A 14,961-nucleotide genomic window follows, 5' to 3' on the forward strand; every position below is an offset into this window, starting at 1 on the left:
GGAGCAGTCTGCGAGCCAGGTTTTGCCCGCTTGCACCTCACCACTGCGAGACCATCTCAGCTAGCCGGGCCACCCACCCCTGAGCCCGCCGAGAGCGCCAGGTCCCCACTGTACGGCGGCGACTCGGTCAAGATGGCCGCGCCCGGGCGGATACCCAGGGGCGGCGCCATCGCAGCTGCCGAACTGGCAGAGGCCGCGCTCTGGGGGGCCGCCATGTCGGCCTCCGCCTGCCCCCTGATCCTGACAAAGCCAGACACCGCGGACCGGAGGAGGAGTGTAGGGACGACGGGACAGGCCGGGTGTCCCCCGGAGATGGCTGTGTCGGAGCCCGGGGGCAGCGCCGCGGTGAGCGCGATGATGGGGAGGGGTGGTCTGGTGGTCAGCTGCGGTCGAATCGGGCGTCAGTGACTGGAGGGTTACTGTAATCTGTGAAGATAGGTGATTCGGAAGTTGGAGTCGGTACTGGAGGGCCTCTTGCAGGGGTGGGGGGATGGTGTTAGCACACTCAGGGATCGATGGAGTAGTGCTTGGGAGGTGTCTGTGGAGTCCGTGACTGCTGCAGTTTGAGGAAATCAGTGTTTGAGGGATATACGGTGACAGTGGTTGGAGGGGAGGGGTCTGTGGCGGTTCCTGGAAAGTCAGAGTTTGGGAGGCCATGGGGATCAGAAATGGGGGCTTTGGGGTGTATCAAAGATTGGGGAGTCTGTGGAGGTCGCAACTGGGAATGTCTAGGGGAGCCAGCGATTACGGTGCCTTTGGTAGTTAGACTGGATTGTCCCGGGCTGCGTGCAGAGGTGCAGGGAGGTCAGTTAGTAGCTTATTGCAGTAGTTAAAGCGAAGAGATGATGATGATGGTTTACAATAGGCCAGGATGTTGAAAGGCTCTTCTGCATCGATATAGAAATAGTGCAGGGCTGTGGTGAAAAGGGATCTGATGTTAAAGTTTTCAGTGAATGAGGGAGGATGACTGTGCAGAAAAGTTGACATGAAAGACCTGAAACAGCTGTCCTTAGAAAGGTCTGATTGCAAGGTTAACCTTTGGCCAACATCCGAGAACTTAGATTTCAGGAGAGTTCCCGCTATTCCCGGGAATTTTAAAAGTGGCTCACTGTGCCTAAACTATGTAAACAATGTGGTTTATGCTGAATGTCTGATTTCCTTCTGGGAATCTGGGACTTTTGTATATGCTAGGCAGAGAGTGCCTATTTGACCAACCCCTAAAAATGTTGTTTACCAAGCATTGGTAAACAGCATTTTTTTAAATTGAAGTATAGTTGATTTACGATGTTGTGTTAGTTTCTGGTGTACAGCAAAGTGAAAAAAAATATATACATATATTCTTTTTCATATTCTTTTCCATTATGGTTTATTACAAGACATTGAATATAATTCGCTGTGCTATACAGTAGGACCTTGTTGTTTATCTCTTTTATATATAGTAGTTTGTATCTGCGAATCCCAAACTCCTAATTTATCCCTCCCCCACCCCTTTCCCCTTTGGTAATCTAAGTTTGTTTTCAATGTCTGTGAGTCTGTTTCTGTTTTGTAAATAAGTTCATTTGTGTCATATTTTAGATTCCACATATAAGTGATATCATATGGTGTTTGTCTGACTTACTTCACTTAGTATGATAATCTCTAGGTCCATCCATGTTGCTGCAAATGGCATTATTTCGTTCTTTTATATGGTTGAGTGGTATTCCATTGTATGTGTGTGTGTGTATATATATATATATACACACCACATCTTCTTTATGCATTCATCTGTCAACAGACATTTAGGCTGTTTCCATGTCTTGGCCATTGTAAATAGTGCTGCAGTGAACATAGGGGTGCATGTATCTTTTCGAATTAGAGTTTTCATCTTTTCTGAATATATGCCCAAGAGTAGTGGGATTGCTGGATCCTATGACAACTCTATTTTTAGTTTTTTAAGGAGCCTCCATACTGTTTTCCATAGTGGCTGCACCAATTTACATTCCCACCAATAGTGTAGGAGGGTTCCCTTTTCTCCACACCCTCTCCAAAATTTATTATTTGTAGACTTTTTAATGATGATCGTCTGACCACTATGAGGTAATACCTCATTGTAGTTTTGATTTGCATTTCTCTAATAATTAGCAACGTTGAACATTTTTTCATGTGCCTATTGGCCATCTTTATGTCTTCTTTGGAGAAATGTCCATTTAGGTCTTCTGCGTATTTTTTTTTTTTGCGGTACGCGGGCCTCTCACCGCTGTGGCCTCTCCCGCCGCAGAGCACAGGCTCCGGACGCGCAGGCCCAGCGGCCATGGCTCACGGGCCCAGCCGCTCCGCGGCACGTGGGATCCTCCCGGACCAGGGCACGAACCCGAGTCCCCTGCATCGGCAGGTGGACTCTCAACCACTGCGCCACCAGGGAAGCCCTGCCTATTTTTTTATTGGGTTTTTTTTTTATTGAGTTCTATAAGCTGTTTGTATATTTTGGAAATTAAGCCCTTGTTAGTAGCATCGTTTGGTAAACAACATTTCACATGTGTTAGCACAACTCATTTCTGAAAGAATTAAGTATGTACTGTGTGACTCTACTGGGAGAGGACTCTTGGAAACTTGTTCCTGACTTCCTCTGGACTTCACCTCATGCAGCTTTTTCCAGCTGATTTTGCACTGAATTCTTTTGCTGTGCTAAATCATAGCTATGAGTACAGCTATACGCTGAACGCTGTGAGTCCTTCTAGTGAATCATCGAACCAGACTATTAATGGGTTAAAGTCTGGTGATACTCTAAACGAGTTAGGGATTTTGAAGGATGAGTGAAAAACTGTTGAAAGTATAATTTACTTCATTTTCAGGCCCTGAGGTACATGGGTTGGGGTGGAGGTGGGCAAACAACCTCCACGGGGATCACTGTAAGGGAACAGAGTCCTCAGGAGATAGGTAGGTTTTGGTTAAAGCAAGCAGGCAAAGGGAATGGCTAAAGAGGGTGAGCGTGTAGTGAAGTTTACTGGCAGTGATTAGAGTTTCTGTAAAAGGCACTGTTTGAGAGTTCTGTTGGCATCAGTGACTGGAGATTGATAGGATTTGGGGTGATATCAGAGATGGAGATTGATATGTTCCACTGGTATCAATACTTGAGGAACCTGTGGGAATATGTAATCAGAGTGTTTGTGCGGCAAGTGACTGGGGAGATCTGTTGCTGTTAGTGATTGGGAGTTTGTTGGGATCAGTAATTTTGGAATTATAGGCTTAGTGATTAGGAAGGGCCATGCTGGCTCAGTGATTGGGAGGCCAGTGACAATTAATGACGGGAGTTATAGGAATCAGTGACGACGTTTGTGAGGTCAGAGATTGGTGACACATGCAGCTAATTTATTGGTGGCTTATGGCGGTCAGGGGTGATCTTTAAATGTTAGACATGTTTGAATGTATACTTATCAGTTTCAGAATTCTCCAGTAGCTGCCTAATAAGAGGAGAAGTTTAACATGCTTTAATTTCTCCCCGTCCCTAACCAGTTATATGCCTGCTTATTTTTCTTATATCAGGCCTCTTGATTTTAAGGTTACTTTTATAACAATTGCACAAGAACGTTATCAAGTTACTTGGATGTAACTAGACATTTTACTGGTTTTATTATTCGTAGTTCTCTCTTGCATATGCTCAAGTCTTTCCCAATCTTGAAATCTTTATTCTGATCCAATTTTCCTTCTTTTAAAAATCATTCCTCTTCTTCTTCTCCTCCTGTCTCTCCTCTTCCTACCACATTCCCAGTTTCTCCCTCCCTCCTTCTCTTTATTTCTAAAGTACATAGGTAATATACTTTCTGCATCCTTACATGCCTAAAATACCTTACTTTTGCTTCCAGACGTAAATGATTTTTTGACTGGTCATAAAAACCAAGGGTCTCGATTCTTCGACCTCAGAACTCTATAAACACTCCTCCATAGTCTTTAGTTACAGAAGAAAAGATGAAGACTGATTCTGGTTGGTTTGTTTGTTGTAATTGTCTTTCTCTCTGATAATCATAGGATTTTTTTCCAAAGTACCGTAGACTAAGTGGCTTATAAACAACAGAAATTTGTTTCTGACAGTTCTGGAGGCTAGAAGTCCGACATCGGGTCGGGATCTGGCGACAGCCCTCTTCCAGGTTTCAGACTTCTTGTTGGATCCTTACTTGGCAGAAAGAGCAGAGACAGGAAGCAAGCTCTCTCATGACTCTTATAAGGGCACTGATCCCATTCATGAAGTCTCCCCTCTCATGATCTCATTGAATCCTAATTATCTCCCAAAGGCCCTATCTGCTAATATCATCACATTGGAGGGCAAGGTTTCAACAACGAATTGGGGGGACACAAACATTGAGTCCATTATAGGGACATTTCTTAATATGATTTTTGTCTCTCAAAAACAAAAATGCAAAATTGGGTAAAAAAATAAGCCCCGTGTATAACATTATGATCATCAGTGAATGGTCAAGGTAAGAGAAAGTCATTATAGTCTGCATCTTTCACTGATGTGGATAACATTGGACTGAACTAGGAATGTGCTATTACAGGGATCGGTAACATTCAAAGATGTGACTATGGCCTTTACCAAGAAGGAATGGGAGCAACTAGATCCTGCTCAAAAGAGCCTGTACAAGGATGTGATGCTGGAGAATTACAGCAACCTAGCCTCAATGGGTAAGGACAAAGTAATTCAAAGTGTGCCTACTGTGATGCCTTCTCTCTGAAGTCCTTGGATAAGTTTATCCTTAATTTTTATGAGTCCAAGAGTTTTAATCCCTTTTGGGTACTAGCCAGAATACTTGTGCTCCTCTGCCTTGAAAATGGAGGATCTACTCAGATGGGGTACATGGACATCTGCACTGTGAAATTTCAGAAGCCGTGTGTTCTTTTATCCTTTAAAAGCTCTGAAGCTTAAATGGTAGGGCTTGATTTCTGGAATGTTTGTTGTTCTAACACTCAATTTCTATCTTTTCTCATGAATAGGATATCAAGCTCTCAAACCAGACATGATATCCAAGTTGGGAAAAGGAGAAGAGCCATGGCTGGGGAAGGGGAAAAGACCCAGACAAGGTGGTCTGAGTGAAATAGCAAGACCCAAGGGAATAGGAGCCAATGGAAGTAAGTTCCTAGTTTCTTAGTGGTAACTTTGGAATTCTTTTTTTTTCACATTTTTATTATTTATTAATTTAAAAATATATTTTTTTCTTTTTATTGAAGTATAGTTGATATACAATATTGTGTTAGTTTGAGGCGTACAGCAAAGTGATTCAGTTATACATGCATATATTTTTTAAGATTCTTTTCCCTTATAGGCTATTGCAAAACATTGAGTATATTTCCCTGTGCTATACAATAGGTCCTTGTTGGTTTTCTGTTTTATATACAGTAGTGTGTATATGTTAATCCCAAATTCCTAAATTATCCCTTCCTCTCATCTTTCCCCTTTGGTAACCATAAGTTTGTTTTCTATGTCTGTAGGTCTGCTTCTGTTTTGTACAGTTCATTTGTATCATTTTTTTTTTTAGATTCCACATATAAGCGATATCGTATGATATTTGTCTTTGTCTGGTTTACTTCACTTAGTATGATAATCTCTAGGTCCATCCATGTTGCTGCAAATGGCATTATTTCATTCTTTTTTATGGCTGAGTAATATTCCATTGTATAAATATATCACATCTTCTTTATCCATTTATCTGTTGATGGACATTTAGGTTGCTTCCATGTCTTGGCTGTTGTAAATAGTGCTGCAATGAACATTGGGGTGCATGTATAGTTTCAAATTATGTTTTTCTCTAGATATATGCCCAGGAGTGGGATTGCAGGATCATGGGGTAGCTCTATTCTTAGTTTTTTAAGAAACCTCCATACTGTCTTCCATAGTGGCTGTACCAATTTACATTCCCACTAACAGTATTCGAGGGTTCCTTTTTCTCCACATCCTCTCCAGCATTTATTATTTGTAGACTTTTTGATGGCCATTCTGACTGGTGTGAGGTGATACCTCATTGTGGTTTTGATTTGCATTTCTCTAATAATTAGCGGTGTTGAGCATCTTTTCATGTGCCTGTTGGCCATCTGTATGTATTCTTTGGAGAAATGTCTGTTTAGATCTTCGGCCCATTTTTTGATTGGGTTGTTTTTTGCTTTTTTTTTTTTGATATTGAGCTGTATGAGTTGTTTTTATATTTTGGAGATTAATCCCTTGTTGGTTGCATAGTTTGCAAATATTTTCTCCCATTCTGTAGATTGTCTTTTCATTTTGTTTATGGTTTCCTGTGCTGTGCAAAAGCTTTTAAGTTTAATTTGGTCCCATTTGTTTATTTTTGCTTTTATTTCCATTACTCTAGGAGAAGGTCCCAAAAGATATTGCTGCAGTTTATGTCAAAGATTGTTCTGCCTGTGTTTTCCTCTAGGAGTTTTATAGTATCTGATCTTATATTTAGGTCTTTAATCCATTTTGAGTTTATTTTTGTGTATGGTGTTAGAGAATGTTCTAATTTCATTCTTTTACATGTAGCTGTCTAGTTTTCCCAGTACCACTGATTGAAGAGAACTGTCTTTTCTCCATTGTATATTCTTGCCTCCTTTGTCATAGATTAATTGACAATAGATGCATGGGTTTGGAATTCTTCGAATAATTTATTCTTAAATTCGTCTTATAGATCCTAGGAAGTAGCAGTAGAAAAATATCAAAATCTCCTGGGGGAAAAAGAGTTCAAACTACAAAGATTCTCCAACCTTGGAGATTCTAATATCTCTTCCTTCTGTGAACCTGTCCACATGAGAGGTTCTCATAGGAGATTCACTGTAGTTGGGAGCCAGTGTGACTTATGGGGATTTGCTTATACCATTTGTATCAGTCAGCTTAGTCTAAATTACGTCCCATTAAAGAAAGACCCCAAAATCTTAGTGGCCTACAAAAAGAAAGATTTGGGGCTTCCCTGGTGGCGCAGTGGTTGGGGGTCCACCTGCTGATGCAGGGGACACGGGTTCGTGCCCCGGTCCGGGAAGATCCCACATGCTGCAGAGCGGCTGGGCTCGTGAGCCATGGCCGCTGAGCCTGCGCGTCCGGAGCCTGTGCTCCACGGCAGGAGAGGCCACAGCGGTGAGAGGCCTGCGTGCCGCAAAACAAACAAACAAACAAACAAAAAAAACAAAAAAAGAAAGATTTGTTTCTTGCTCAAGCTGTAGCCCTTTTCCACATTATCTTGTGACCTACACTGAAAGAGCAGTCCCTATTTGGCCAATTCTGGTCTCATTACAGAGGCAATGAAGAGGGAGTGGAACCATATGATGACTTAAAATCACTGATTGGATGTGGTAGATATCTCTTTCTGCTTACATTTTATTGGTTCATTAGTCAGAGCAGATCACCTGGCCACTCCCGAGTTCAACTGGGTAGGAACGTATACTCCTTTCACAGGGAGGATTCAAATGGCCATACAGTGGGGCTGGGAGGTGTAATCCACAGGGAACAATAATACAGTCTGCCATACCACTCGGGTTGTGGTAGGAAAAAAGGTGAAAAACAGGGCTCTAAACCTTGGATACCAGACCATCAGATGCCTAACTGACCCTTCCACATAGCCATCTTTCCTCATCCATGCTCTCTGTTGCTCAGTTTTGAGAAAGAGCAGTGAACCCTTTTAGCTGTTTTCTTAAGTAATCCCATTCCTGCTTACCTCTCTAAAGCAATGCTTTTTAAAATTATCCTCCCTTTTCCTAATATCCTCAGCTTTTCTCCCTTCATCCACCCACACTCTTAGACCCCATAGTATCAAATTCCTCTCCTTAGAGATTCAGGCATTCTTAAATCTGTCCTCTATCCAGATCTCTTGGTGTAATCCTCCTGCCCCTCATTACTTTCCATTTCCCCCCTTTCACTGTGAAATGCTCTAGATCTGTGGTCTATACCACCAGCATTATTTCCATTTTCTCCCTAACCCTTGCAGTCAAATTCCATAGGATCCATGCCTCTAACAATTTCTGACTTTAAAGTCAGCAGTGGTAACCTTCCAGTGCATATTTTAATAGTTTTGATCAGCCTGAAATTCTTGCCCACCTAGCTTGAATTGTACCACTTGAATCTGATTTTATCGTTTAAGTGTTCCTTTACCAGTTTTTTCACCAGATTTTCTTCTTTCTCACTTTGAAGTGTCCCTAAGGTTTTGTCTTCTACTATCTATTCTTTTTTTTAATTCTGTTTTCCTCAAAGGAATAATCTATTGTGTAAATACAAGCTATTTATTCTATACTGGTGACTTCCAAGATAAATTTATCTTGTCCAGATAAATCTTCAATTCCTTTGTCTTATATTTTACCTCCTTACAGGATAGCTTATTCTCAGATGGTCAGAAATTGAAAGCTTTATCTTTCTTTCTAAATTAGAGCTTCCTTCCACCTTCCTTGTTTTTATCAGGGTCAGATTTTAGGCCTGTCGGCCATGGAGTTCCCATGAATCCTTGCTCTCTGCCTTCCCTCTTACTATTCTTTCCTCAGTTCCTGATTCTTTTCCCCCCCTCAGTTCTGACTGACATCACCCAAATTATATTCATATTGTCCCATACCTAAATTGCTACAATTCTTAGGTAGCTTATTAAATCCCCCCCTTAAAAATATTCATCTTAGATGTTGCCACCAAACATTAAAATATTCAGTTATTATATATCACTACAGTCCCCAAATTAGCAGAATGTCCACAATATCTTTTCAAGTTTCTTCTAACATTGAATTTTTCAAGACTCTATGAATTTCCCAAGACCAGAGGGACCAGTCCTTCAAATGACAAATGAAGAGACTTCATAGAGTTTTCTTTGTTTGTTTGTTTTTGTTTATTTTATTCTATTTATTTATTTTTGGCTGCGTTGTGTCTTCGTTGCTGCGCGCAGGCTTTCTCTAGTTGCGGTGAGCAGGGGCTACTCTTCATTGCTGTGTGCAGGTTTCTCATTGCGGTGGCTTCTCTTGTTGCAGAGCACAGGCTCTAGGCTCCCAGGCTTCAGTAGTTGTGGCATGATGGCTCAGTAGTTGTGGCTCACGGGCTCTAGAGCGCAGACTCAGTAGTTGCGGTGCACAGGCTTAGTTGTTCCACGGCATGTGGGATCTTCCCGGACCAGGGCTCAAACCCGTGTCCCCTGCATTGGCAGGCAGATTCTCAACACTGAGCCACCAGAGAAGTCCTTCATAGAATTTTTGATCCATGCATTAGTGGCTCCAGTTTTGGCTGTCTTCACTTTTCTCGCTGATACTTGGTGTTACAACTAAAAAATAATTCTGAGTCATTTAATACATTTTTGTCATTGCTACAGTGACTCTATTCTTGGCTCAGGTTCTTCTATCATTCTTGAAGTTTCTTCAAGGAAGGACTGTTGTATTACCTCCAATGATTTGCTGGGTCTAATGAGCTCCATGCTTCAGTTTCTGAAGTTACAGTCATTTTAGCTTAAAATTCATGTCTTAGTTACTGTCTCAGATTCAGGACAAGCTTATAGCCTTAATTACATGCTCTGCCAGACCCAGCTCTCCCTTAGTATTACCCTATTATTATACCAGTTCACTAGTTCAGAGCCTCCTCCCCTCCCTCATGGTAAATTTCTCTTGTGGTGCTTTATATCTTTTCCAACTGGCCAATGTCAGTTGGGACCAGCCCAAATCATCATAATAAGAGGTTCTTATAATGTTACACCTCAAGGGGAAAGGTTTGAGTTTTGATCCTTTTCTTCCCAGAAGGAGATTTGCCTCCATCCTCCCCAGCATCCTTGGACATTGGAAGATGCAGCCTTGTCATGCTACATAAAAGTTCTTGTTGGGCTTCCCTGGTGGTGCAGTGGTTGAGAGTCCGCCTGCCGATGCAGGGGACGCGGGTTCGTGCCCCGGTCCGGGAAGATCCCACATTCCGTGGAGCGGCTGGGCCCATGAGCCATGGCCGCTGAGCCTGTGCGTCCAGAGCCTGTGCTCCGCAACGGGAGAGGCCACAACAGTGAGAGGCCCACGTACCGCCAAAAAAAAAAAAAAAAGTTCTTGTTATACTCTTTTTCTCAGGATGCTTGCATCACTTAAAATTTCCTAAATGAAAAAGCAGCTGGCAACTCCAATTCTTGCTACTATAACACTACTTTATGTATACTTATAAAAATTGATCTACTCCATGGGAACTAATCTCTTACAAGTTCTCCATAAAAGTAATAGTATTTCCTGGCTGTATATTCAAACACCATAACTCTTTTCTGTTTGAACTCAGTTTTCACTTTATCCATGTAATGTTCTTTTACTAGTAAAACAACTATTCACTTTTTATCTCTTTCTTTCTGAGGTCATGGGGACTCTTATATCTGCTTCTCTCTTTGAGTCTCTTTGATTCCTATCCTGAAGCTTTTTCTGTTTTTCCATGTCCATAGCTGAAAAAGGCCACCCCCAAAATGGTAGTCCTAGCTTCTAAATTGTTTGGTTTTTACATATGTAACATCCATATGTAGCTAACAGAAGTCTTCAAGTTTCAATTCTAAGTTCTTAGGAGAATTGTTGAATAGCTGGAGCCTGGTGTTTACCACTGTCTGATCAATTGTTTTCAAGGAGAAGTTAGATCATATACTACAAACATGGCTGCCTACATCTGTCAATGTGGGTGGTGGTCTCAGAGAAGGGAAGCATAGATTGAGAAGATATCTCAAAATGTATAATTGTATAATGTATGGAGGAAAGAATGTGAGCAATCACTTAGAGTTAGGAATTAGCTTAAAATTTATAATTGGCAATTAGAGTGACCTGACAGGAAGGTGTGCTCCATAGCAAACTATTGGAAAACAAGTGTGTGTGTACACTGTAAATCCAAATGGTGTAAAGTTTATTTGCCAATATCAAACTTTATAATATGGTAAAAACATCAGGTAACTCATAGAAACTGTGGGATGATTCTTACTACAGGAATTGCATTATTATATTAATCATGGGTGGTAGCAGTGGAACATCCTTTCCTGCTTAATCCCTCAGTCATCTATGTGCTGTTCAGTACTCTTTGATGGACTTACCTTATTTTCTCTTATTTTGGCTCTTTGGGGAGCAATAACAAAATTTTACTTGAGCTATCCTAAGTAAATGGAGGAATTTATTATAAGGCTTCTTGTAACCTAAGGGGTGATACTTCAGCTGGGGACTAGAACCAGTACTGGGAAGCCATTAGGAACTGGGATTATGCAAATGGTCTCTTTGAGGACACATGATCTTACATCTCTGCTTTTCTGTGGATGTATGCTTTATTCTTTGTACTGATGAACATTCTGTTTACATAGGGAAAATGTGGCTTTGTAGTGCTTGTCTTATATCATTTTTAAATTTAGCACCCAGTGGAGACTAACTTGGGTCTAAGTTTTTAGGAGACGTACTCTTATTGGACATCTTGGCTTGAGCCAGCTGTCTCCAACCGTGACTATGGAGAGTTGGATGAATATAGATGGGCTGTAAGAGCCAAATACTATTGGTGGATTGGCAGTTATTAAATCTGGGCAGCTTGGGCTGAGGAGAGACTTCAAAAAGTGTCAACAACAATTACAAGCTTTTAACTTCATCTGTTTTTTATTCACTGCTCCTTGTGTTTATTCCATCTTTTATCCCAGGTTGCAAGGTCATATTTATAAACAGCCAAAGCCTTTTCTAATCACTATTGTCAATTTTCTTTTCCTGTTTTTACTACAGCACTTTGCCTCTCCAGTCCAAAAAGACAGGGACATTTGCACTTGATATTTCATTCACTTTAGGATACTAGGCTTGAATAAAGATTCAGCCCCACAACAAGGCATTTCTTTATAAGTTGTATTCCAAAATATGAGAGTGCAAAGATTCACAAGAATGTCTCATTGAATTCCACTTTAGAAGAAGTCCAGCAAGATGATGACCAGCTAGAGAACCACCAGGAATCTCAAAACAAACTCCTTGGGGAAGTTGCTTTCAAGAAAACAACTCTGACTAAGAAAAAGGGCCATGAATGTAGTTCATTGGGGAAAAAAAATGTGAGTACAAAATATGTTCCTTCAAAGAAAAAGCTTCTTAAATTTGATTCACATGGAAAGAATTTAGACTTACCTGGTCATGTAAGAAATTATGTAGAAAAGAAACCTGATGCAGCTAAAGAGCATACGAAATCATTCAGCCATAGCTTATCTGATACAAAGAAAGACAAAAATCAAACTGGAAAAAAATGTGAGAAATTACCCAACCATAGCTCATCTAATAGGCCTGACAAAACTCAAACTGGCAAGAAACATACTGAACGGGACAAAATTCAAACTGGAGAAAAACATAAGGAATCATCCAGCCATAGCTCATCTCCTACTAAGTGTGACAAAACTCAGAATAAAGTGAAACCATATGAATGTAATGAATGTGGGAAGGTTCTCAGCCACAAACAAGGACTCGTTGACCATCAGAGAATTCATACAGGTGAGAAACCATATGAATGTAATGAATGTGGGATAGCCTTTAGCCAAAAATCACACCTTGTTGTACACCAGAGAACTCACACTGGAGAAAAACCATATGAGTGTATTCAGTGTGGCAAAGCCCATGGTCATAAACATGCCCTCACTGACCATCTGAGAGTTCATACTGGTGAAAAGCCCTATGAATGTACTGAATGTGGGAAAACCTTCAGACATAGCTCAAACCTTATTCAACATGTGAGATCTCATACAGGTGAGAAGCCCTATGAATGTAAGGAATGTGGAAAGTCCTTTAGGTATAACTCATCTCTTACAGAACATGTGAGAACTCATACAGGTGAAATACCATACGAATGTAATGAATGTGGAAAAGCCTTTAAGTATAGCTCATCCCTTACTAAACATATGAGAATTCATACAGGTGAGAAACCCTTTCAATGTAGTGAATGTGAGAAAGCTTTCAGCAAGAAGTCACACCTCATTATACATCAAAGAACTCATACTAAAGAGAAACCCTATAAATGTAATGAATGTGGAAAAGCCTTTGGACATAGCTCATCTCTTACTTACCATATGAGAACTCATACCGGTGAAAGTCCTTTTGAATGCAATCAATGCGGGAAGGCTTTCAAGCAAATTGAAGGTCTTACTCAACATCAGAGAGTTCACACTGGGGAGAAGCCCTATGAGTGTAATGAATGTGGGAAAGCCTTTACCCAAAAGTCACACCTCATTGTACATCAGAGAACTCATACTGGGGAGAAACCCTATGAATGTAATGAATGTGGAAAAGCGTTCAATGCAAAGTCACAACTTGTTATACATCAGAGATCCCACACTGGAGAGAAACCTTATGAATGTAATGAATGTGGAAAAGCCTTCAAACAAAATGCATCCCTTACTAAACATATGAAAACTCATTCAGAAGAGAAATCTCATGCGTGAAATTAGTGTGGGAAATCTGAACTAAAGGTTTTATTTAACCTTAGAAGTATTCTAACTTTAAAGAATGTTAGAAAGCTTTTAACAAGAAGTTACACCTCGTTACCCATGAGAGAATTTGAAAATGAATCACCACATGGAAGAAATGGATGGAGAGTTTAAACCTTTTATATAAAATATTGTTTTAAAAATATTTTAAATGATCTATATATTCAGATTGAATATAAAGCTTTTAAAATTGTTAATAATTGAATAATCAGAGCACTAGAGAAACAAATTACATTTTCTGACAATTCCTGAGTTGCTTGAGGGTTGTGTACTTAAGCACCACATGTGAGAATTGAATTTGCGTATCTGTTTATTGCCATGTATAAATGTGTGTGACCATTGATATGAGTTTCATCTTTGATGCTATCATGCAGCTCTTTCTTAATGTCTTTGCTAGTACCTGCATCAGCAGAAAACTTTATAGAAGGGTTATTATCTATGTTAAAAAAAAATGTTAACACAAAATTAAGAGAAAATGAAAGAAATCAGCTGAGAACACACAGGTGCTGGTAGGGAATGCTATCCAAGATATATTGTTGAGTGAAAAAAGGTTGCTCAACTGTGTATATAGTTTATTCCCACTTGTGTACAAAAGGGTGTGTGTGTTTTCCTGTCTGTCTGTGTGTATGTATGTATGTATTTGTGTATATATATGTATATTTATATGTGAGTAAATTGGTTTGAAAAAATACAAAAGAAACTTAGCGGTTGCCATTGGGCACGGGACTACAGGAATGGGGTCTGGGATGGGACGGAGACCTCCTTTTTATTGTATACTCTTTACATTTTTAAATCATGTACATATATTATTTTCACAATTAAAATCCTTTTAATATGTATAAATCAGTACTAATGAAAAATTTCACTGAACCCACTCCATGATGTTATTTGACAAAGTAAGAGTTTCTATGCTTATTCATGAATGAGGATATGGTATTAAATTTGATATTGAATTCACAAAGGTTTTTCCTATCAAACATGTTCTTTCATTAAAATAATGAATTACAACTATAACTCAGCACTGTGTTTCTTTTATTTATCACATTTTTAAAGACTGAAGATGAACTGTGATTGCAGCTGAATGAAAGTGATTTTCTGCACAATCACTCCATTTTATCTCATATTCAAAGTGCTTATACACAAATACCTCAATCTGGGATTTCAAATATATTGCAGCAAATGGCACTACTTCTTGTTCTTGCCCAATAGCAGACCTTGTTAATGTATCACTGCACTCTTTCTGAGTGAATCTAGACTTGGCCTCAGAATCATTCTTAAGCATGCATTCCAGAAGATACTGTTAATCAATTTGGGTTTGCACAGGAAACCTATTTTCCTATTTTTACTCGTGAGTCATAGATTAAAAAATACAGCTGAACTGTTCTAAAATTTAAGTTGTTACACTAAAAACAGTAACATAAGGACAAAAATGGTTTTGTAATATAAGGTAATAATAATATTTGATATGTATGTCACCTTTTACATTTTTCAGAACACATTCACTGCATTACCTGATTTATTCCTCAGAATAAACATATAAGTTGGTAGGAAA

The 14,961-nt window shown here is 39.9% G+C and overlaps 1 protein-coding gene across 1 annotated transcript; it reads left to right on the forward strand.

The window, feature by feature from the left end:
* Window positions 1-209: 209 nt before the first annotated feature.
* On the forward strand, window positions 210-14,304 carry ZFP37 (ZFP37 zinc finger protein). Its single transcript, XM_082657449.1, has 4 exons — window positions 210-345; window positions 4,533-4,659; window positions 4,969-5,103; window positions 11,854-14,304. Exons 1-4 carry the CDS (start codon window positions 214-216, stop codon window positions 13,362-13,364), a joined length of 1,905 nt encoding a protein of 634 aa, XP_082513575.1. The 5' UTR covers window positions 210-213; the 3' UTR covers window positions 13,365-14,304.
* Window positions 14,305-14,961: the final 657 nt, after the last annotated feature.

This window comes from Grampus griseus (assembly GCF_964374135.1).
Source record: "Grampus griseus genome assembly, chromosome: 6".
NCBI lineage: Eukaryota > Metazoa > Chordata > Mammalia > Artiodactyla > Delphinidae > Grampus > Grampus griseus.